General features: G+C 33.1%; 1 protein-coding gene and 2 non-coding genes across 3 annotated transcripts; 2 read left to right on the top strand and 1 right to left on the bottom strand.

Moving 5' to 3' along the window:
• The first annotated feature begins 1,191 nt into the window (after nt 1-1,191).
• On the top strand, nt 1,192-1,335 carry LOC149232170 (U4 spliceosomal RNA). Its single transcript, XR_016248549.1, has one exon. It is a non-coding gene; the product is annotated as a U4 spliceosomal RNA (small nuclear RNA).
• A 9,008-nt stretch (nt 1,336-10,343) lies between these two features.
• LOC149232169 (U4 spliceosomal RNA) lies at nt 10,344-10,491 on the top strand. Its single transcript, XR_016248536.1, has one exon. It is a non-coding gene; the product is annotated as a U4 spliceosomal RNA (small nuclear RNA).
• Nucleotides 10,492-17,440: 6,949 nt separating this feature from the next.
• Nucleotides 17,441-17,917, bottom strand: LOC149232168 (disease resistance protein RUN1-like). Its single transcript, XM_089381849.1, has one exon. The coding sequence runs from the start codon at nt 17,915-17,917 to the stop codon at nt 17,441-17,443; it is 477 nt and encodes a 158-aa protein (XP_089237975.1).
• Nucleotides 17,918-26,029: the final 8,112 nt, after the last annotated feature.

Here is a 26,029-nt window from a genome sequence, read left to right as displayed (position 1 = left end):
TTACATTTAGAAGTGGAGAATTCTCAAAGCCTATTTAAGGAATGGTGGATGGGATTTCACCAAACGTGGTTTGGCTTTTATCTAATTTTAAAAAAAAGGGGATGGAAATGCCTTTATGAAACCATACACTTTATTATCTGGTGCAAATTATTTGTTATGTATGGGTTATCGTTTGTTCAATTTATACATATTAGTTTTTTCTTAAGCAAGATTTTAGTAATTGATTTTTTTTTTATCACTATTAGTTTAACATTGACCAATGTAAGTTATAATGTTTAACTTTAAAAAATCAAATATATATTTTTCATTATTATTGAAAAATTTGTTTTTCAAACATTCAATTGCATGAAGGTTTTATTACAATCTTGGAGCAATACAATGCAATATGGATAATTGCCTCAATTTTTTTTTTTGCTATAATTTTTTATGCAATTACAATATTTATGCCATGATTTTTAGATATATGTCCAAAAACTTTTCATTGTTAAGCTTCATAGGAAAACCACCCAAAATTAAAATCCTCAAAAATAGCTCATAATCAAGTAAATAACATACTTACTATTAATCACTGCCCACCATAATTTAAACAAGTATCTACATAAAACATTAACAAGATGTAAATAAGTATAGTTACCATGAATTATGGCACACTATTATTTATATGTTCTTCAACACTTTCATAAATAGGAGTAAAAATGTAAATTTGCAAACTTACTAGTGGTTATTCACCAAAATATAAAAAAAAAAAAAAAATTCCACTTCATATATCAATTTGCAATTTTTCTAAAAGCATATTTTCCACTTGAGATCAATCTAATTTGTGAAAAATAAATGTATAAAAACCTAAGGGTGAGTATATGTTTGGGGAAGAAAGACAAAGATATTATATTTGTGCATGAGGCAATGACATGCCACTGAGGTAAAGCATGTCAATTGTTGGTCGAAAATAGTGTATAGTTACCATGAATTATGGCACACTATTATTTATATGTCCTTCAACACTTTCATAAATAAGAGTAAAAATGTAAATTTGCAAACTTACTAGTGGTTATTCACCAAAAAAAAAAAAAATTCCATTTCATATATCAATTTGCAATTTTTCTAAAAGCATATTTTCCACTTGAGATCAATCTAATTTGTGAAAAATAAGTGGATAAAAACCTAAGGGTGAGTATATGTTTGGGGAAGAAAAACAAAGATAGCAATGACATGCCAGTGAGGTAAAACCGAGGCATGTCAATTGCTGGTTGAAAACTATTTTCGACCCCCCTTGTCGACTTGGGCAAGCATTGGCCCTCGAGAATTTTTATGAATCATAGCTAGATTTGAAAGTGATTATACTTATTTCTTATTGCACACACAATATGTGATTGGGTTGTGCAAATATTAACACACAAATGACGAATGATGGGTGTAATTGTATGAGTTGTGTGAAGATTAACACACGAGGTGATGACAAGACGTATAATGGGTGCAATTTTTTGAGTTGTTTATGAGGATCTCAATTGATGTCATGGCAACACCATCTTTAGATTTCAATTAATGTCACCATAACAACAAATTAGAACATATTATTACTCCACAACAAATAATGTGACCAATTAGGAGATCACATGTGATAATGGGCTTGCCCTTTGTAAAATCAGGTGAAGTGAGCTCGCCATTAAGGGGATTTGTAAAATTAGGTGAAGGGGGCATGCTCTAGGAGATTCGTAAAATTAAGGAAAGCAAGCAAGGATTTGAATGCATTCATTCTACCTGTATGGTAGACAATTATAAACTCTAACGAATGAACCATCTTCTTTTCTTTGGACAGATAAATGTGTAGTACGTGGAATAATGAATATTTCTCTATTTTTTTCTTCGAGTTGGCCTATCATCAGTTCATATCACTTTAGCCCATGGTTATTGGATGTGCCCTCTTTCCCTATTGGCCTCCATAAGCTCTATCTCACTTTAATTGTATTTTCTTTTATGTCTATACATTAGACTCATTATTTTAGAGATGCAATAAAGGATTCCATGACTCCTCTTGGTTGTCTTTTTTTGCGGATTCTCTCCTAATAAAACGTAACTGGATAGGAATTGGTGTAGCGATCTTGATCCCCTCATATTTCTTTCTAAATATGAATGACTAAGAATTGATTGCTCATAGTTTGTTGTAATTAGTGGCAGCGCTAAATATTGAAGTTTCTAATTATCGCGTTTACGTATTTCTCTAAATCTTATGTCAATGTTAATGGATTTCCATTTCGAGTGATTTCATTATTGTTTTTGGACAAAGATCTGTTATACGAGATCTAGTAAGATTCTTTGAATATCCATTAACTTGTCAAATTTCTCCATCCTCGTCTTCTAACCCTTGATCATAAATAGTTTGAGTCCATAGCTCAATGGTAATCCACGAATCATAATGAACTTAATCATTCTTGCAACATTCACATTCCTTTGAGCTCCCTTACAAAATCCAAAGTATGCAAGTCTTAACAATAAATTAGATTACATTCAAGGACACCCAACTTAAATTGGAAAAGTACCAATCCTAAAATGGAGAAGCTTTGTTATTGATAGGGGCATCACTTATGGACTTCTTTTTGGGTATTCTTGTGATATTGCTAGGGACATGAACATTCTAGGGGATACATCAAGGTTTTAACATGCCACAAAGACAAAATTAGGAAACACAAGTGTGAAAACCTAGTGGGAAGAAAATACTCAGTCACTAAGAAAGTTTGGTTCCTTGCTTCATAACTTGAGCTCAATAAGAAAATAAGGATTTTACTTAGAAAAAGAGGGTGGCAACTATTTTTCCGAAATTACACATAGTAAAAACTTTTGCATGGCCATTGAGCATAAGTGAAACCGTCCATCAAGAAAGGGTAGCTCTATAACAATGCTTAACAATGTTACACAACAAATAAGACAAGATAGTGCTTTGTTGATTAGATTGAAGCCACCATCTCAATTCACTAAGAAAATAAATAAGATTAAATATCAAGCAATAGGTAGAAGACCCTCAAGCAAAGGGAACTTGAAAAGGTTTTGTTTGTAGCCTTGTTTGGTAGAAGGGTAAGACTCTTGCTCAACAAACTAGCTTGTGACCAAACTTCTAGCTAGTCACCAAGCAAGGGAGAAAGTACTCTCGTTGAGAAAAGAGGGAAGAAAAAGGAAAATTTGGTCATGAATTGACATGACATTAGATAGGATGACAATAATCTACCTTGGTGGTTGAGTGGGCTCTTATTAGTGGAAACAAAGGGACACCAAATGAAGATAAAGGAGGAGGGAAAGAAATAAGAATGGTTTGGATCAAGTTGAATTTCACACTTACTCGTTCAATTTCTAGAGCATGCCTAAGAGTAAGAAGAGAAACAAGAAGGTTGAGTAGGGGAATAGAAGGATGTCATAATAGTTTTAGACTCCAGACCATAACATTGTAAGCTCAACACAATATCCCTTCATAGTCTAACTCTCTAAAAGTCACTAAAGATCCATAGGCACAACCCCTTTTGTTACTAGAGTTTTACCTACACTAATTTTTTTCCTTGATAACATATGCATTTTTTCATTTGCGTCTGTGATTGTTCTATCATGTTGACTTATTCATTGAATATTGGATTAATTGCAACAACAACACACTACATAGAATTTAACTAATTAATTTTCATTATAAGGTCTATTGTGACTTCCTACGTATTGGGATACCTAAGCTTGATTATTGATCAAGCGACTCTTTCTCCACCATTCCTATTGTATTCTCTTATCATTGTTTCAAACAAACTATAATTTTAACTACTTGAAAAAGGGAATGTTACTAGTAGTACCATGTTTATATTTAGGGTTGATTTCAAGGTTTTGATCACGGTGATATTAGTTTGTTAATGCCATAGATTCAAATAGGTTGCATTTTTAAGCATGAAAAAACGGGTGTGCTACTAGTACCACCAATTCTTGATCTGAGGGTTGATTTTAAGGATTCAGTTGGCAATAACATCGGTTGTTAATGTGCTACTATTATAAAAAGGGGTTTTTTTCTTTTTAAAGAAGAACAAATATAATTTACATTAGAAAGTTGTTGTAGCCACATTGGTAAACATAATAATACAAAAATGTGGTTATTGTCCAAAAAGACATCATGCAAAATTGTCCAAAACTTGGAATTTACTGACTAAATAAAAAAAACAATCCTTCACAAAGGATTTTGGATAACCACTACTTGTATAAGTTTTGTAAAAATTCCTAATATCAAACAAAATTTGTAAACCATTAAACACTAGTACTAAATAAAGGCATGGTGAATATATGCTTCCTCTTGGTTATCTATGTTGGCTTGAAGTTCTGATTTACAATTATCATTTCCACATCTTCCTATTGTTGCTACATAGTCTCATCTTCCTTGATATTCACCACTATAGACCCAAGTGGTAGTCTAACATTTGGAGTAGTTGAAGTAGGATTTCTAATCATAGTCACAACATTTTGTTGAATACCAACACACTCAAAATGAAAATCATTTTCTCTATTTTGATTGTGTAAGGTTTCCAGAATGAATACATAATCAATGTTTCTAGCTTTTTCTTGGGAATGCATCTTATTGGTAATAGGGAAAATCAAATACCTAGTATCAATGATGAAATATTCTTGCCTCATATTTCTGTGAGTATTAATGTTCTCACATAATGGACATATCCTAGAATGTTCGTAGTTCATTTGGAAGGCATTACATAATATCTATAAAAACCCCTTACCATTTCCCATTACTAATAATCTATCATAAACAATTGCATGCCCCCTTTCCAAAATTCTCTTAGATAATTGAATACATAGAAAAGTATCATCAATTTATTAGATTCAACCACTAACCTTTACTTTTCCGCATAAAGGGGGAAAGATACAATGGGCTTCAAGAGAAGCAAAGGAATTATAGGCCACTAAACCAAGAAACAACTCACACTAGAACTAATGAGCTAAATGGGGCCAAGTGACCCAAAACCATGAAGCCTATAAATAGAATTGTGTGAACCAAAATACTACAAAAGAAAATAAAAAGCCCAGAAAGAGAACCATAAGCCAATTCTAAGCCCTAGTGTAGACAAGGATAAAAGAAAACAAGAAATCATAGAGAAATAAACCACAAAATTCCTCAAATTTTAGACCTAATCCAAATCTATTATCCTCCCTATAATAAAACACAAACTCAAGTGCAATTGATGAACTTGCTTCCAAATTAAATTTTGGGTGTGTGAGGGTACTACAAAGGTAACATGGTTAGTTTTCCCTTGCTAATTAATGTTCCATTTGTCTCCAATACCACTCCAGTTTATGAATTTGGTTTATAATTTAAGGTACGGGAGATAATGAAACCCCTCTTTTTAGTTAAGCTCCCTTAATATTCAACACATTGAAACCAAGTGACTCCATTTATTATTCTCTTAATAATTCCTATAAGTTTTCCATCACTTGAAGGGAGGCTCTGAGTATCAATTTTGTTGATTCTTCAAGTGCAATATATACAAACACTAATTTATGAAAAAAACTGATAATTACTTCTAATGATGTAGATATTCTTTTAGCATTTCTAGTTTATCATTAAGAAATTACACTTCATAAATTCAACCATAAATGCACAAGGATAGTAGAGATCACAATGCACAAAGATAACATAAGATTTACCTTGGGAAAACCCACTAGGGGGAATAACCCAACAACCTTTTCCTTAGAGAAATTCTTTAGTTCAATAAGAGATACACCTAATTCTACTAATCAAATATGATGGTCAAACTTATGAGCAATGTTATGGTCAAACCTGGTCAAACTATCCTCATGTCAAGTCAATCTTCTACCCAACAAACTCGGCCTTGCCTGATCTTCCTAGGTTGAAATCTAATCTCCCAGAATCTTCCCAGAAACTTGGCCTTCTTGCTTAGAAACTATTGCCTATAATTTCAGACCTGCTGCCAAGAATATGCCCAGATAGTCACACATGCAAAGTTACAGGAGGAGAGAGAAGAAACACATGTGAAGTCAAAGAGATAGAGAGAGATGCTTTAGATGATTTCGTCCTTCTTATCCTTCTACTCCCCACTTGGATGTCTAGAAGATATATTCTCTTGTGTGTGATCAACTTATACTTGAAGGAGGAGGTCGAGTGCCTTATATATAGTGTTTTGGTTGGCTTGAATGGGTGTCTCTTCACTAGGGCCGACTTGACTTGACGGAGGGATGACTTGACAAGTGTGGAGCCAAAAAATTCAAAATTTTCTCTTCTAAAACTAACATGAAGAGCACATCTTATATTAATAATTTCAAGGACTAAAATAAAACGACATGAAGAACACACACACACACACACACATATATATATGGCTGGCTTGAATGGGTGTCTCTTCACTAGGGCCGACTTGACTTGAAGGAGGGTTGACTTGACAAGTGTGGAGCAAAAATTCAAAATTTTCTCATCTGAAACTGACATGAAGAGCATGTCTTATATTAATAATTTCAAGGACTAAAATAAAATGACATGAAGAACACACACACACACACACACACACATATTTCAAGGGCTAAAATATTAATTATGGAGACCGATCATAGCTACAAAATTCAACATTGATAATTAATTCCAAATTCCTCATTACAAAATTTTTTTGATATAATTTTTATCAATTAACTTTAGTGCTTAAAACATAGTCAATATCTCCACTTGTTTGATGCTCTACCCAAACCTATTCAACAATATATTCTTGACTGCCTTTAAAATAAGAAAAGATTCCCCACACTTATCATTTGTGCAAAATATTGTATGTTTAGCTTTTTAATTTTAATTTAAAGTAAAAATACCTCATAAATATAACCTCTAACCTCTAAAATAACAAAAATATTCAAACCTTTTTAATTAAATAAATAATATTATAATAAAAAATAAGTTAGTTATAATAAATGGTTATTACATAATTTTTATATAAATATTTTTGTTTGCAATAATTTCTTTGTTAACATATAATGAAGGTTCACTTTATATATTTCAAGTTAAATGGAGGTGATCACAATGGTTAGCATTTGTGTAGGCTTTCAAGTCGTCACATACATCTTCAAGCTTTGCTTCAACTTTGTGGATTATGATCGAGGTGTCTTTGGAGTTTTCTGAAAAAACTTGGCGTATTATAGTGGCGGGATCTTTGCAGGCTACCTTTTCTTTGAAATTGCCATCAAGCTTCGATTCTTACCTGGGGTGTTTGATGGCGAGGTATGCTACAAACCCCTTTTCCAACAGGATATCATAGATCCAGTGGCATTGCGTCAGATCTACACCCAATCACCGGTAAACACCTACGATTTGGGTCCAAGGTTATATGCATAACATTGTGCACTTTCATTCATTATCAAAGCTCGGGTATTGATTCACTCTTGTTGGATGATAGTTGTGGGATCGAAAAGACCGAATTTGAAACAGATCCGCCTTAGATCTACATCATGGCCCTTATTTATTCATGTCAAAACCACGATCTTGGGGTTTCAGATCAGGAACATGAGGAAGAGTTTCATTTTTTGTTGAAGTCCCTAAACGGAAAATCAATTCTTATAAGGGCACGACTAGTGGATCTAGTATTAGATCTGAAAAATAAGGTGTAGGAAAAATTGGGTATATCGACCAATATACATAACCTAATCTATGAGGGAAAAGTATTACAAGATATTATCATTGAAAGAGTATGACATAGAACGTAATTCTATAATCATTTTAAATTTGAAGTTGTAAGGTGGAGCCCGAGGAACAAGCATTCCACCTGGATCAACTTCTGTTGTTAAGGGTCCAAATTCTTTTAAGGATATAGTGAGAGATAAAGCTACCAAACCAGACATACACACCCCAAATTTGATAATCCTAGGTCCTTACTTAGTTGAGAAGATGGAGAAAGCACCAGATCTGCCAGTGAAATTGCTAGAAGTGAGTAGTCTTTTCATTGTTTTACAATCCAAAGCTCTTATCTGCCAATTTAATGGTTTCCAACCCAAATATGAAGATCAACATCAATGGATCTACCTCACTGGACTAAAAATTGTGATATTTACTTGTGTGCAAAGGGATTTTTGTGGTTCAATTCGACAATAAGAAAGACCTGGAATATGTCATAAATGAAGGACCATGGTTTTGGGGAAGAGCGAGCCTCTTCATAAATCCATGGTTTCCATCTTTTGATGCCACAACAATGGTGATTACGAAGATGCCGGTATGGGTAAGGTTACGTAATCTCCCTCTTCCTTTTTGGCACCACCAAGTTTTAGAAGGCACTAGAAATTCATTGGGGAGATTTCTAAAGATGGATCGAGAAAGAATGGACAAAGATATATTTACTTTTTCTCGCATTTGTGTCGAGATTGACCTAAGTAAAGGCCTACCAGTTTGCATCCATTTGACTCATTAAGACTTCAAGTGGACACAACGGTTAGAATTTGAAAATGTGACTTTTAGGTGTCGGATCTGCCATCAGAGAAGGCACTTGTAAAACTCATGCCCCCAAGCTAAAAATAGGACAAAGAAAAGATCACAAAAGTTAAAGGGATGACAATTTCCAGATCCACCTTCTTCAGATGAAAAATATGAAGAAATGGACGAGAGTCAACAAAAACCATAAGCATAGAATCAATAAGGCTCTCGAGTTGAGGAGGGAGAAGAAAAGCAGAAGGATCTAGCCAAATATGCTGAGAAACCCACTGATTTAGTGGTGATCCAAACTCCTGGAATTCAACATGAGGAAAACAACAACAATCAAGGAGCAATTGGAACAAAGCAAACACACATTTCTGAGAGTTCAAACTCGGATAAGGAAATGCCAAAATAATAATAATAATAATAATTGACAATTATTATAATCACTCCAAATCCTAGAATTTAGCACAAAGTTAAAAAAAAAAAAAAATAAAAAAGATTTTTAGTGATTATATATATATTTCAAAAAAATATATTCTTTTCATGTTTTAAGGGAAAAAAAATTAATAGATAAACCAACCTAAAAACTAAGTTAAATAAAAAATCATATAAAACAAATGAGAACTATATACTTCTTTTTGCAATACACCAAAAAAAATTATAATATATTTCAACATATATGTTGAATCCAAAACCACTATCCCTTATCATATTCCTTTTACCTTTACAACAATTAAGCCCTTCTACACTCCTATTGCTTTTACCTCATTACCTCATTGTTGTTCGTGTCTTCAAATTCCGAGCATAACCCATTTTCTTTTTCCTTCAAAATTAAGAAACAAACCACCACACGTGTGTTGTCCACATATTATAATGCTTTAAACCCCTAGATCATTGTAGAGATTAAAGTCTATGAAATAAACTCATTATTTTCTTCTCGTAGTATCTTAAAAACATTTGTAATATTTGTTGAGCCCAAGAACAAGTTTTTTTGTAGTGTCTTTTATCTTAGGTGGTTTGCCTCTTGGTACTAGGCTAATACCGTGTATTATTTTGCCTAAATGGCTTTTGCACGAAAATAATGTATTTTTTGATATTATGTATATGGAGTTTGGGATTTTGGCTTCAGTTTTTGGTGATTTTATATATGTTAAGTTTCTATTAAGAAATTAAACGTAAATTATCCGTAACATAACAAGTCATCAAAGCTCAAGGTTTTCATTCTTTTAAAGTTTTGGGAGAAAAATATTATCTTGTTTAAATTAAACGTAAAGAAGTGCTTTTGCTTATTTGATAAAAAATGAAATAAAGCTATGTATAATCTTAAACATAGTGTAGAAGTATGGCATGATATCTCATAATTTGTGCCAATCTTGTTGCTCAACTCTACAAGGTAAATTGGATATGGTGTTTTTGTGTCAACTCTCGGATTACTAGGAGCCGAGCGAGTGCACATGACAGTGAAGAAGCGAGCGAGCCATGAGTTGCGGCTCTAGCACGCATGCCCACTTTGAAGAGTCCCATCAATTAGGAGAGGCCTTCCCACAAAGTTAAATGAGATGAAGAAAGCACTACGATAATTGCCCCCCAATTTTGTAGACTAGAAAGAAGTTTTAATGGTTGCCCTTATACTATTAGGAGTGGAGAATTCCCGAGAGCCTACTTAAGGAATGATGGATGGGATCTCACCAAACCTTGACCTCTACCCAATTAAATACAGACCCATACAACCCACCATCGAACGGGAGGCATTTTCCATCGGTGGTTCGTTTTATAGTTATTAACGATGAGATCAAGAGATTATTTGTGAGAAAAAGATGTTTACACTGCATTAGCATGTCCCACATGTCAAAGGGGAATAAAATGAACCTTGAGGGTGACTATATGTTTGGGGAGGGAACAAACCCTTCTCATCTTTGCGCTTGGGGCAATGACGCAGCTAGTGAGGTAAAACCGAGGCGCGTCAATTGCTGGTTGAAAACTATTTCCAACCCCCCTCGTCGGCCTGGGCCACGCCTTGGCCCTCGAGAATTTTTGTAGGGCTCGCCTTTGGTTCGGGCCCCATCAAATCTAAAATCTAAATCGCAAATCTTGATTTAAAGTGAATCATGGATAGATTTGACAGGCAGCTGTACTTAAAAGAGGGGTGGATGTACAGGCTGTTGAGATTTATTGCGATAATCGCAAATCTTGATTTAAAGTGAATCATGGATGTACGGGTTGTTAAGATTTATTGCGATAATGTAAGCAAGCTGTTTGTAAAAATCTTTCTGAAAATTTTTCGGGTTGTTAAGATTTATTGCAATAATGTAACCAAGCGGTTTGTGAAGATCTTTCATCTGTTTGTGAGATCTCTTTGGAAATATCTTCTCTTTAGATTTCAATTGATGTCATGGTAACAAGCACATCAGAGATATCTTTTTGTGAAGATCTTTCTAAAAGCATCCTCTTTAGATTTCAACCAATTACTCCACAATAATAAACGATGTGACCAACTGGGAAATCACATGCGAGAAAGGGCCCCGCCATTAATAAAACCACAATTTATGTTCTCGAGGAAGCAAGGAAGGCTTTAAATCCATTCATTCCGCGTAGATGGGGCCCCGCCATTAATAAAACCACAATTTATGTTCTCGAGGAAGCAAGGAAGGCTTTAAATCCATTCATTCCGCGTAGATGGGGCCCCGCCATTAATAAAACCACAATTTATGTTCTCGAGGAAGCAAGGAAGGCTTTAAATCCATTCATTCCGCGTAGATGGTAGATAAATATGAACTCCTAATTAAATAATGAATGTTTCTGTTTCTTTTTTTTCGAGTTGATTGATGATTAGTTCATACCACGTTCACTCATGGTCATTGGATGTGCCCTCATGCCATGTTCATAGGGAGATGTTCCATTCATCAAGTTTGGATTTTATTGTGCTGATGTCCGCCATTGACTTTATCTCTTAATATGTTCATGCTTTAGTTGTGTTTTCTTAAATGTCTCTAAATCAGATTTATTACCTCACGGATGCAATCAAAGATTCCATTGACTAAACTTTAGTTGTCTTTTCTTTATGGATCGTATCTTAATAAAATATAACCAGGATAGGAGTGGATGAAAATGTACCTAGGATAGGAAGTAACCAGGGTAGGAGTTGATGTAGTGATCTTGATGATGAAAATGTAACTAGGATAGGTAGTAACCAAGATAGGAGTTGATGTTGATGATCCCCTCATTTTTTTTGTAAATATAAATGATGAAGAATTGATTTCTCATACTTTATTGTAATTGAGTTGTTTCTTACTGTAATTAAGTTGTTTTAAATATGGAAGTTTCTAGTTATTATGTTTCTCTAAATTTCTAAATTGTGTGGCCAATATTAATAGGTTTCCATTTTGAGTTATTACATTATTACTTTATTGTAATTGAGTTGTTTCTTACTGTAATTAAGTTGTTTTAAATATGGAAGTTTCTAGTTATTATGTTTCTCTAAATTTCTAAATTGTGTGGCCAATATTAATAGGTTTCCATTTTGAGTTATTACATTATTACATTATTGTTCTTGGGTTTTTGGATAAAGATCCAGGATACGAGATCAATAAGATTCTTTAAATGTATATTATCTTAGCAGATTTCTCCATCCTCATCTTCTAGCCCTGAAATCTCATCTTCTAGCCCTGGATCATAAATTGTTTGAGTCCACAACTTAATGGTAATCCACAAATCATAATGAACTTAATCATTCTTATAGCAATCACATTCCTTTAAGCTACCTTACAAAATCCAAAGTATGTAAGCATTAACAATAAATTAGATGACATTTAGGGACACCCAACTTAGATTGGGAAAGTAACAATCTTAAAGTGAGAGGAGAGAAGCATTGTTATTGATATGTAAATAAATAAATTAAAAAAAAATGAATTAAAAAATAATAATTAATTAATAACTAATTTATTAATTAATAAATTGCTTATTTTAAATATTTATTTGAATCCTATAACATTTTATTTTATTTTATATTATTTATTATTTTCACTGATAAAAATTTACCATGCACCTCTGATATAAATATTTGATTTGTTGGTCTTGCTCTCCAATTTTGTCTTGATAACGAACCTAGGGGTTCGAAACGCGTTGACCCTAAGATATCTATGTGATTTCTCCAGAAGATCTTTGTTTAAATCATGAATCACAAAAGTCTACAATCTGAGATATGGACATCATCTATGGACTTATTTTTGGGGATTCTTGTGATATTGCTAGCAACATGAACATTCCATGTGATAATCTAGGTTCTAACATGCCACAAAGGCAAAAGTTAGAAAACACAAGTGTGAAAACCCAATGGGAAGAAAATACTTGGTCGCTAAGAAAGTTTGGTTGCTTCTCTCATAGCTTGTGCTCAATAAGAAAAGAGGGATTTTGCTTGGAAAAAGAGGGTGTAAACTAATTTCCTAGATTACACATAGTAAAGACTTTTGCATGGCCATTGAGCACAAGTGAAACCATCCATCAAGAAAGGGTAGCTCTACAACAATGCTTAACAATGTTACATGACAAATAAGGCAAGATAGTGCTTTGTGGATTAGTTTGAAACCACCATCTCGAGTCACTAAGCAAAGAAACAAGATTAAATATCAATCAATAGGGAGAAGATCCACAAGTAAAGGAAGTTGACAAGGCTTTCTCTGTAACCTTGCTTGGTATAAGGGTAAGATTCTTGCTCAACAAAGTGGCTCATGACCAAACTCCCTAGTCACCAAGCAAGGAGAAAGTTATTCCAATGAGAAAAGAGGGGAAAAAAATTGGTCATGAATTGACATGACACTAGACAAGAAGTTGAAGTGATGGCAATAATTTACCAAGGTAGCTGAGTGGGCTCTTGTTAAAGGAAATAAAGGGACACCAAATGAAGATAAAGGAGGATGGAAATAAATAAGAATGGTTTGGATCTAGTTGAATTTCACATGAATTTCTAGCTCAATTTCTAGAGCATAACTAAGAGTAATAAGATAAAGAAGAAGGTTGAGCAGGGGAATAGAAGGAAGTTGCAGTGGTTTTAGAGTCCAAACCATAGCATTGTAATCTCAACACAAGATCCCTTCATAGTTTAGCTCTCTAAAAGTCAGTAAAGATCCAAAGGCACAACCCTTTTCCTTACTTTTTACCCACACTAAATTTTCTCCATGATAATGTATACATTTTTTCATTTGTGTGTGTGATTGTTCTATCATGTTGATTTATTCATTGAATATCAGATTAATTGCATCAACAACACTTACATAGGAGTTAACTAAGTAATTTTCATTATAATATCTATTGTGACTTTCTAAGCATTAGCATACCTAAGCTTGATCCATCTTAACTATGGATCTATTAAGTGTCTAGAGAGATCAAATCTCTCAAGGTGCAAACCTTTTCTGAAGTTTTGCACTCAAAAAAGAGGTTTTCACCTTGAGAGATTTGATCCCTCTAGGTGCTTGATAGATTTGGAGTTAACATGGATCTAGGTTGGTTCTATCACATCTATAATTTATAAGAGGAAGGTTTTTAGTGATAATATTTTTTTGTTCATATAAATAATAATAGAAGTTATAACTGTCCGTGGGGTCTTGGATAGATGGTGATCGAGTGCTATGTTAAGGTATTCTTTGATGTGAAGTCACCGGTGCTATGTTAAGGTATTCTTTGATGTGAAGTCACCGGTTCAATTCCCCACCCCATCGGGATGATCTATTGGACATGATGAAGATGTAGTCATGCCAAGCTTAAAAAAAATAAATATTATAAATAAAATAAAGAAATTTAATTAATAATAAATCTATAAAAATAATATATTGTTGTTATAGCTAATAATATAAATTATAAATAGGAAAATACAATTAATAACAAACTTGAAAAATAGTATGATATGAAAATAAATTAAATTTCTAATAAATGAAACATTTTTAAAGTGGAAGATGAAGTTAAATTTGGTTTTGTATAATTAAAGTTCCACGTGTTTCTAAACTTTTTTTTTTAAATTATAATGATTCTATTTCAAGAGAAAACATGAATACATGAATTCATATACAACTCTTCTTAGGGTGAAATTTACATTAACACACCCCCAAAAGTTTTAGGTTGCAAACAAAAAACCCCATAGAAACCCTATTACATAGATCTAAGAGACCCCAAAGCAAAGTGCTCATCCCAACATAGAAATCCCTGAATACAACTACAAATCCTCAGTCCTGCAATTAATTTCCCGAACCAGACTTACATTTTTCCTTCTTCCCTTTTCTTAACCAAGCCTCCATATCAACCCACCCTGCTTAGGAAGAATTAGTGGCTGCATTGCGTTTATACAATTCCAATGCCATGGAATAATCCTTGTTTGTCATTTCCTTGTCACCATTAGAAAGTTCTGATTCATGAGATCGTTTATATTCGCTTATTGTAGCCACAACCATGGCTAAATTACTATCGTTCTTTGTCTTTTGGTTTGCCCTTGTTGTGGAATGAAACAATGCCCTTGGTGGCGATGTTATTCGTGACACTGTTTCTAAATGCCAAATATTTCCAAAACTTTACTTTCAAAGGTTTCCCCCTATTTTAAAATGAGTGAAATACTAAAAACAGTGTTTCTATGAACATTTCTTTTATTATAAGAGAAAATAAGGTGAGAAATTGAACTAGTGACTTAACATCTAAGAATGCCTTAACAAGACACTCAATCACCATCTATCCATAGTCCCATGGATTAATTTATTTAAATAATTCATTTTTATTTAAAAAATTTAAACATAATAAATAAATTATTTTTAATAAATTTTTACTATTAATTTAACAACTATAAACAATAATTTATCTCACATAATTTATTAATATTATTTTTATAAATATAAAACCCCAACGAATCACAAAGCTTTATTTGTGTAGTGCTCACCAATAAAAAATTTACACATAACCTTCTCTTCTTCGTCCTTCAAATTCGTAACTGGCAGACTATGTCCTTCGAGTTCTTTCCTCGAGAGACTTACAGACTACATCCGTCGAGTTCGTAACAAGGCTGAGAGGAATTATGAGCTCGTCATCTGAAACACGAAACCCCAAGAAGATAAAACAGATCATCCCCGAGTCCGAAGCCAAGGCTTCACCTTCTTGGTGCCGTAGTCTAAATAGGTTGTTTTTTGGCCTTAAAAATCATGAAAATTAAGGTAATATTTTGATAAATTCTAGTCAAGATTTTGAATGTATCAGAAATTTTTGATGGCGCTAACCTATTTCCACCTTTAAAAATATGATTTAAACTATTTATTGAATTTTTTTGGGCTCGAATTCTGGCCAAAAGCGGTTGTGACCATTCCTCCCCGCGGTAGACTTGTCCCTTCTTGACCAAAGGAAATATCAGGCGACGCCGAAATATTCCCAGAATTTGAGAGATAAGAAGGGAAAGGAGCCATGTCAATCTCTTCATCCAGGCTTTTCATGACTTCATTTATAACCTCCTCAATGGCGTCACATTCCTCTTCTTCTTGTGATAAGGTTTTTGTCAACTAAGTCAATAGTCCAATGGAATCAGGCAACGATTTCAATTGCGGCGAAGAATAGAGTGATAAGCTGTTCACGACGCCAAATGACATCTGGCAGCACTTCCAACAAGTCCCAACAAATCGCTACCTAATTCCAGAAGAACTTCCAAATTGCAGAACTTGGAAATTTATGTGTGACCTGGGGACGTACTTCTTTCACTTGGTTACAATAGGAAAGATGTAAGATTTTAACTGTGCTAATATTTCCAAGTGCTTTGTTGAAGATGGTCAAATTAGAGCACCTTTTCAATGGCAGATGTTTTAGCAGAGTTAAATGCCCAAAAGAATTTGGAAGCATATGCAAATTAGAAGCACCTTCCAAATTGATATACCGAAGGGTGTTTTAGCTCCCCAAAGGAATCACGCAACGACATCAGTCTTGAGAAGTCTTTGAGAACTAAGTATTTCAAAGACGGCAGATCACAAAATTCCTCAAGCAATATTGCTACTGTGGGTGTTTTGGAGTTCCTCCACATGGCAATCCTTTCGAAGTGCTTCAGCCATCCTGTGTTCTGGAGTTCCTCCATATGGCAATCCTTTCGAGGTGCTTCAGCCATCCTATAGACTTTGGAAATCTCAAAGGGGAGTCCGTCTATTTAATTCTCGCTGTTGGAGCAACACAACCTGCAATGTTGACGTTTCAACATAAGAGATGTATAAATCTATGATTGTGGTCTACAAAATGAAATTATATGAAAGTAATAAGCGCACAAATATATTTTCCTAATTGAGATTGATGTGACGGCAGTATGTTTAATCCGCTCGCCACCACTTTTAAAACCCGTAGATTCTCCATGGGAAGCTAGGAAGGTAGGGACATTCATACCACGGAGCCATATCAGATTGGGTGATTTCACCCTCCTCAATATGTCATCTAAATAACGTCCTTTGGCTGCAACAAGTCTCAGAGTTTTAAGCCTCATTTCTAAGCTTTTGGACGAGGATAGGTGCCTCATTTCTAAGGTGGCCATGTTGAAGTATAAAAAGGGCACTTATTCGACATTCTGGAAGATATCATAGGAATACCTAACCATTTTGATTCCACGAACTTTGGTTATCAGCTGTTCATTGTTTAGAAAGACAAAGCAAATAGATCTATATTCCTCTTCAAAATACAAGCTATAAAGATCAAAATTGAATTGAATGAAAGACAAATGTTTGAAAGGTTGAAATACTCACGATCGGTCCAACAAATCATCAATGATGTTGATCACCCAATCCCAAAGACCAAGGGGCTCAACAATCTTTCTTCCCATGCCCCTAATGTGATCATGTATTTTTATTTTATTATTTTCATCCAACTCTGACAAATACTTGTCTTTTAGATTTCGAATTCCCACCTCGCCCCATATTCTTATTACCTTATCTTCATCTTCTCTGAGAAAAAAACAAGTAATATCTAAGAATATTTCCTTCACCATTTTACTGAGAGACATATAACTAATTTTTATTCTATCATATATCTCGGTAGTACGTTGTCAAGTTTATCCAATATCTCTTTGCTTGTAATTTTCATTTTCTCCAGCAACCAACGCCCAAATACTTTTAAGGATAATGGCAATCCACCGCACGCCTTTACAAAACGATCTACCAGATCTGCAAAATCTGGTGCAGGATCTGGCTGATGGAAGGCATAACAGAAAAAGAGCTCTTTGGAGTACGATGTATCCATCCCCTTTAGACTACAAATGGATGATCCAAGGACTCTTGATGTTTTTAGGACGTGCTTGTCACGAGAGCTAGCCAAAATCAAACTATCTGGTTTCAAAACTTTCTTGATTGGCAAAAATGATTCCAATTGGTCCACATCATCTACATCATCTATAACTATAAGAACACGACAAGATGAGAGATACCTTTTCAGTATTCCTATGCCTGCATCACGACTCTCAATTTTGATATCTTTAATTGTTAGGTTCCGCATGAGCTTATTCTGCAAATGTGCTAGACATAGTACATGTATTTTCTCCCACATCAAATACAAAAGAGGAACTCTTATAATCTGAACTTCTGAGGTTAAAGAATTGTTTGGCTAGGGTGGTTTTCCCAACAAGAGGAACCGTTTCGTTTCTTCGCCATGGAAGCGTTTCGCCTCCAGCACGCCAGTGGAGAACAACAGAGCTTCCACCTCTCTGTTGCGTTTGTTGAGCGTCTGAGTCATGATACAAAGAAGGCCTCGTTATTCGAACAGGGAACGTAGAAGTGGCACAAGAACTATAAGGGGATGGTAACTCTACTTTAGCGAGGAATTGCTCTCACTGATAACTGAGTGGATACGACAGGAGTCCATTAAAGGATTTACCTATATAAATCTATGCATAACATCGCATTACAAGTTACATACAAAAGTTCTGTTTGAGCTGGGCGGAAGTTGAACAGTCTGGCATGGGAACGGGCCTAAGAAATTGCAGAGGGCAAGTATGGCTCCTCTGGTTTGCAATCTCCCGCATTTAAATGTTGAGGAAAGCACACAGTCCAAAATTTCCTGTCAATGGGATAAAAAATGCGTGCAGGGCATTTTGCATCGAACATTTCGAATTCTAATCATCCAAACCAAGGCCCACCTCAACATGTGGAGGGCGGTAAGATATGGAAGGCAGATTCATTGAACTCCAATTTGTCGACGCAGGATATTTAATTTGTAAATGATAATGAAATTGTGAATGGTTGGTTTGTATATCTTGAGTTTGGACACTTGTCATCACGATCTCGAAGGCTCGATGGATGGATGATCACCACGACTTATATTTAATAAATATTGGAGTTATACAATGATAATGAGTGATATTTAATTTGTAAATGATAATGAATGGTCGACTTCTAGATCTCAAGTCTCCACCATCGTCACTCGTCATCACGATTTAGAAGGTTCCGTGGATGGATGATTTGGATGATTGCAGTAGTGTAGGGTAAGTCCGAGTTAAAGGATAACAATGATGGGTTAATGGATAACGATAATAATTTTGAGGCTCATCTCTAGCGCGTCTATGATGTTTCAATACATGGATTGAAGTCATGCGTAATGGTTATAACTACAGTAGGAAACAGTTCATGTTATAATCTGTCATAGTACAACTTATTCATTGATTTCTTTCTAATAGAATTTGAACTTCACTGATAGACTATAGGTTGAGGATGTTTATTTTCTACTGCACACCTAAAAGAAAATTACCGAAATACGATCAATAACCATGTTGAAAACACGTGTAAAAGAAATGCTTTGATGATGGAAGCTCAAAGTGCATTCAATGATGAGGAATTTTGGCAGTAAGATGGAGTACATTCAATGTGCATGCAATTTTAACTAGCCTCTCTTATGAGTTACAAGCTCATTAGATCGTTTTTCTCCCAAAATATGGTATCTAATTAATTTTATAATGTCATTCCTAGGTGTGAAGAGTGATACATTATTGCCGTTTAAATTAAAGTTTTTCCTACTTGTGGTAGCGACAATAGTGTTCCTTGTATAGAGATAGCCATTAATTTTTTTTGATACTTTTTATTGTTAGATGGTATGGTTAGTTTTTATAATATAATGGTTAATTATGTTCCACACAAGAAAAATGGAGTTTCATTAGAAAAATTAAACATAAGAAATGTTATCTGGTGCAAATCAGTTACGTTATAACAATTTACTTATTTATGTGGAGAGTTTATAGATCTTAATATCAATGTGTTGCATGTAGTTAGTATTTATGATAATTTTGAGTCTTTTACTACTTCAAAGTAAGCAAGAGCATGTGGACTTATCGATATTTTTTGATAATTTGAGCATTTTCAATATTCATCATTCAAAGCTTGACAAAAAAATAGAACAAAAGAAAATGACACATCTCCTTAGCCATATCATATGCATGTATACCATGATTTATGGGAAGGATTATTGTCAGTGATTTGTAAATATTCTTATGAAAAGATTCCGCGTTTTTTTGTGTATTCTTGTGTTATTTGTTCATGCTACATTAAAAATTGGTGGTTAACTGCAATTAACCTCTAAGAAGAGAAGATGTGGGGTGCTTTGCATAAAAATATGGCTTGACAATTTATTTTTCTTCATTGGTATAATTGTCACCCTTTTACTTATTTGGCTATTAAAGGGGCTTGGTTTCTTTCCTCTTTGTATGGATAGTTGGTGATGTGTGATAATGTTCTAGACTGCCATTAATTAATCATTCTAGCTTGGGATGCATCATCTTTGTGCTGCTAAATCTATTGAGGAGATGATAATGCGAATTGACATCTCTTGTTAAGAATATAAACTATACATGCTAGTGTGGTAATTCATAGTTTGTTTTGTTTGGTTAAACCTTATTAGTTTCTAATATAGTGTTGGATTGATGTTCAAAGACATGGTAAAGTTTTGGAGAGGTTGGTGCCTATGGCATCCACACCTTTAAGAAATTTATCTACTGTTGCTAAAGAGGTAAATCAAATGTATGAAAAAAACATTACAAGCTCTTTAGTCTTTTTTATTGTATTTCATTGTCCAGATATTTGGCTTGCGTATTGCCTTCCACATTCCCCACTTCTCCTATTGATGTTCCTTTGCACCTCTTGGTGCAATTGCTAGTATAATTCTTTTGTGAACCATATGTATATATATAATGTGTTACTTCTTACGCAAATATAAAATTTGCGTTTATAATATCAATATTGGATATGTAAGTCGAGAGGTACAATGATCTAACATCTCAACAAGTACAAACATATCCAGTTCATTATTTTAATTAAATATTTAAAAAACTTTATCTAATGACGCTTATAAAGTGGAATGTGTTATACATTCAAAGTGCACAATACAACTAATCATGAACTTTTTTCCCTAGTTAATGAGCAAGGCATGTGAAAATGGTAGACGCAGTGTATTGAAAATGGCCACTATAACGAAATCAACATACACTTTTAGCTCTAGTTGAGGAATCAAAGAGGGAAGGAATGTAAAAGTGTAGACATGAGATCAGGCTTATTGTAAGGACTTTCAAAAATTTCTTTATTCATATTTATTTATTTTGTAACAAATAAAAAAAAGGAAAGATATAAATATATAAAAGGAAAGATATAAAGAGTGTTTTAGAAATTCAGAAGAAAGATGAATGATAAAAGAAAAAACAATTATTCCTCATCAAAATATCAAAAGGAAGGGATCCAATTATAAACTTTCTAAAACTTAATCTTACTACTTCCTCGTTGCAAGAGTAGATTCATATTAATTGCTTCCACAAAATGATACAAAAATATAGCATAATCAAGAATTGACGAGAATACAATCCCCATTAAACCAAGGGATTTTGGACTTTGCCTAGAGCTAGAATTTCTTTCCTTGCCGTGTTTCCTATCTCTTGTCAAAGGTGGGGAGGACATGAGTTTTTATTTAGAACTTCCGAAAAAGATGGAGAGGAGGGGGTATTATCACCTTCATTCTCTTTCTCCTTTTTTGCAGGTAAATGTTCTTTGTCTTGATAAATTTATGAAGACCCTTGAACAAGAATTGTATCCACTTTTGAAGAATCTAAATTCTCCAATGGCACTGTGATTGATGATGGCTTGAGATCCTAAACATATTCTTCTTCCTCTCAAGATTGTGATTGATGATGGCTTGAGATCCTAAACATATTCTTCTTCCTCTCAAGATTGCAAAGCTACAAATACATTTTTGGAGCAAGACTTTGACTGGGAAATAGGAGTTAGATTTGTCATAGAAAATTACAAAGAATCTTTGAAAAATTGACTAAATATCCATACTAATGACATTGTGAACCAATATAGTTATTAACGATGAGATCAAAAGATTGTTGGTGAGAAAATGATGTTTACATTGCATTATCTTGTCCCACATGTAAAAGGAATAAAAAAGCCTGGAGGGTGAGTATATCTTGGGGGAGGAAATTACACTTTTTTCTCTCTGCGAATCTTGAAATCTCAAATGAATTATAGCTAGATGCGCAAACGGTTGTACTTATTCTTCATGCGTACGTGGTATCACCAGTTGTGCAAATGGGTGTCTGTTGCCTAAGAGTGGGTTCTGAGCTTCCTGTTATGTTTCTGTCTGTTTCCCTTGAAGCCCTGCCGCCAGACTGGTCTGTGGCCCTGCGTGAAGCAAAGTACCTCCTCTATAACATTATTCTTTAGAAAATAATACTTTATTCCATATAAATAGTGTGGAACATAGAAACATAGCAGGTCATAGATGTTTGTAAGAATCTCTCGCACTGGCACTGGCAAACAAGCCCCTGGGCTGGTGCCATTAATACATGTAGCTTCTTTGCCTAGGTATGAGTCCCCATGTGCAGGGCATGCTGGTGTTATAACGCCTATCAACTGGTCCTTGTACTTGTAGTAGAAAATAGGTGTTCCGTGTACTTGCAGTAGAAAATATATGTCAGTGTATCCCTCTCAGAACCTGATATCGTATAAGGGTCCAAAATCATCCGGATAATTTCCAAAACTTGGCAGCACGTGGGCTGAGAAGGGCACGGCCTTATTGTTGAACCACAAATGTACACATAAGAGAAGCATCAAGTAGCATGTGGTGAACAAGTCGCAAAATTCTTACATAAAAATATAAATATAAAATACAAACCCAACCTTGGAAAATTTTACTTTTATCCTTCTAAAAATTAAAATAAAAAAAATTATTAAATAAAAAAATAATAGCAAAAACAAATAAATAAATATATATATATATACGTGGGTATATTTAATTAAAAGAATTATCAACTATTGATATTACAATTTAATGGAAAGTATATGTGCTTGTTATGTGTTTAGTATATAATATTTTAAAATAATAATAATAACAAAAGTAATATTTTATTCTCAACCATAAATAAGATATTTCAATTTTCATATTAAGTGATATAATTTTAGATCAATATTATATAGAGGTGTGTAATTATTTGAAATCCATTTTAACTAGTATATTTTAATATCAATTTCGTTTTTATTTTTATAAAGAAAAGAAAAAAATATTCCACTAAGAGATAGATGTAATGTAAGAAAGTTTCTCAAATGTTGGGAAAATATATATATATAGATTTTTTATTTTAATATTGAAGTTAAAACATATATAAATATAAAATGTAAAATGTAAACGAACCTCAAATAATTTCATTTCACCTAACAATGATCTACCTTAGATCTTAGTTTATAAAAGAAAATTCAACAAACAAATATTATTAAATGGAATAAATATAAGGTACAAAACCATGAATACCATGGGCGATAACATTTTTCTCAAAAGCTACTTTAACACAATCAAATCCAACTACTAAAAATGAATGGTTTAGTAAATTATATAGTCAAACATATTTATATATAATATTTATTTTAATAGAAAAAAAAATTAATAATTTGATATTTTAAAAATAAATTAAGATTAATAAAAAATAACTAATAATAGTGTAGGTAGTTAAATTTGACCATCAAAATTTAATATAGTAATAAATTTATTATACAAATTATGTGCATGGTACATTGAAACAATTAATATAAAATACAACTATATATATTAATAATTTAATAAATGCAAATATATGTATATGAGACCTCAATTAAACATTTTAAAAATAATTATAGTAAATAATATAAATGAAAATGTCTATCTCAATTTATAAGTGAAATTCAAAAATTAGAAGAAAATAAATTGAGAATTAAACACTATAATTTATAAATGGATTAATAATTAAAAGTTATGACATTTTTTAATCAAGACTATGAATTAATTTAGGGTAGTATAATTAATAGTTGATAGTTTAAGTTTTTTTTGGGTCAATTTTATTAAAAAATCTAATACAAATTTTTAAAAATCATGTGTTTAATTTGCAAAGATCAAGTGCCTGGATTTTTCAGGTGCATAATCCATTTATATATTCAAAAGTGTATTTTAAATAACAAGAAATCACAAACATGCTAGATATATTGTATTGTCAGATTCCAAAAAGTCATTTCATCTAATTACCTTGAATTAAGGTTAAGATAATAATTAATTTTTATTAACAATTAAAAATTAATAATTTAAATAAATAAATAAATATTTATTTATTATAACTTTTTTTTCAAATTTTCAACATAAATTACAAACAAAACACTAATAGTATATTTGAGACATGAAAAAAAACTATAAATTATATTATTTTTAAAGCATGCCTAGATCCATTTTAAACCTAGATCTAACAATTGTTCAAGGGATCAAATATCTTGAGATACAAACTGCTTTTAAAGTGAAAAGAGCTTTGATCCCTCTTGGTAGGTCTGAAGTTAAGATGGATCTAGGTCGATAAATATATCAACTATGAATTAAAAAAATTCAATGCCCATGTTGAGTAAAATAATTCAATATCAATTATCTATATATTATATAGAACAATGAAGATAAAAATATTTTTATGGTTAATACATTTCATTGATGTGTCACTAAAAATTCAAGTACATGTGTAATTCCTTTCATGTTCAATGTGGAATTGACACACACACACATACTTTTACGGTTAAAACATTTTATTGGTGTGTTGCTTAAAATGAAGTAGACATGTAATTCCTTCCATGTTCAACTTGGAGTTGATACATGGTGTGTGTCTACACACACGCCATATATATATATATATATATATATATATATATAGAGAGAGAGAGAGAGAGAGTCCATTTCAACTCCGAATATATCAAGCATTAAAGGGATCCAATCTCCCAAGGTGCAAACTTTTCTTAAGTTCTGCACCTTGAGAGATTTGTTCACTCTCAACACTTGATAGATCTACGGTTAAGAGGATCTATGTTGGTTTATTGATCACTCAGTGGGATAGTTTCTAATGTTTTTGTTAGAAGGAACTGTGTTTGCTTGAGACTTTATAGTTCTTAAACTATAGAGTTTTTAAAGGAGTTCTCAACTCCATTAGAGACATTTTCATATTTAAAATAGAGATTGGGCGCCTTAACATGAACTAAAAACAATATTTATGTGGTTAAAATTTTATATGGTTGATTCTTCATTAGATTAAGAGTATTCGTAACTTTATATTGATGAAACTTGGCTTCATGGAATCTTGAGCTTGGTGAAAAGACTGAAAATGGATCGAGATTAAGGTTTTCACAAAATAATAATCTACTAATGGCTACATACACAATGTCTTTTTTCATAATAACGAGTAGATTTTGTGTTATGAAAAGATATGGTTGAACCAAATAAAATTATAAGACGAAATTGAACTATCTAATGTTGGCTTGCTATCTAAAACATATAATTTTATAGCCAACTTCCTTATCCTCAACTTTTGGGACTATATAAGTCTAAATTGTATACTACTTTACATATTAAAGTAGTTAAAAAAGCATTTGACAAAGCATACCTAATATAGTAGAAAACTAGAATTTATTCCCCTTTAAGGTGTTAGCAATCCTCCGGATGTCTAAGGCTGAGGAAGAGTCTAGTTGAGGCAACCACAGACCAATCTTTTGACTTGGTAGCTAGCCCTACCAAGCTGGAGAGGGCCCTCTCCAAAGAATCACATCCAAGAGGGTTGGATGGATTAGGGTTTTAGTCTAGGTATAGTAGCTTAGGGTTTTGGTTTTATTTGATTGGGGTAGTCATTGGATGAGTGAATTAGGTCAGAGAGTGAACTAGGCCAGGGCAAAAGAAAATCAAAATTGCAGACATCTGATGGGGCAAGGTAGGCAAGTACTTTAACACTTTGTAGTATATTGATGAAATGGTTTAGACCGATGAGGTGCTAAAAAGAGCATGGAAATCATGAATTCTTTTTAAACTGAAGAAATGAAACAAATTATGACGATTTTCCCAAAACAGAGCATAGAAGATGTATTATGCTTATCACACTTTGAAAATCAAACATATTTAGAAGTGAAATGGATCATGGAAGATACAAAACATGCACACACATGTAACTGAAGAAGAAACAATGTCAAAATACCATGCCACATGAATCCCACCAAAATAGATGCAACTCATCCAATATATTCCATGCCAAAGTTTGAAACACTAGTACAAAATCCAATGGAGTCCAACCTCTGAAAAGAGTGA

Source organism: Pinus tabuliformis, chromosome J (genome assembly GCF_031772625.1).
Source record: "Pinus tabuliformis cultivar Carrire ecotype Pingquan chromosome J, CPIR1, whole genome shotgun sequence".
Classification (NCBI taxonomy): Eukaryota; Viridiplantae; Streptophyta; class Pinopsida; order Pinales; family Pinaceae; genus Pinus; species Pinus tabuliformis.
This window is presented reverse-complemented; position numbering and strand designations above follow the sequence as displayed.

Bases quoted from the DNA above. Each gene is read 5' to 3' on its own strand.
- LOC149232168 (XM_089381849.1), bottom strand. From the start codon at position 17,917: ATGCGGAACCTAACAATTAAAGATATCAAAATTGAGAGTCGTGATGCA.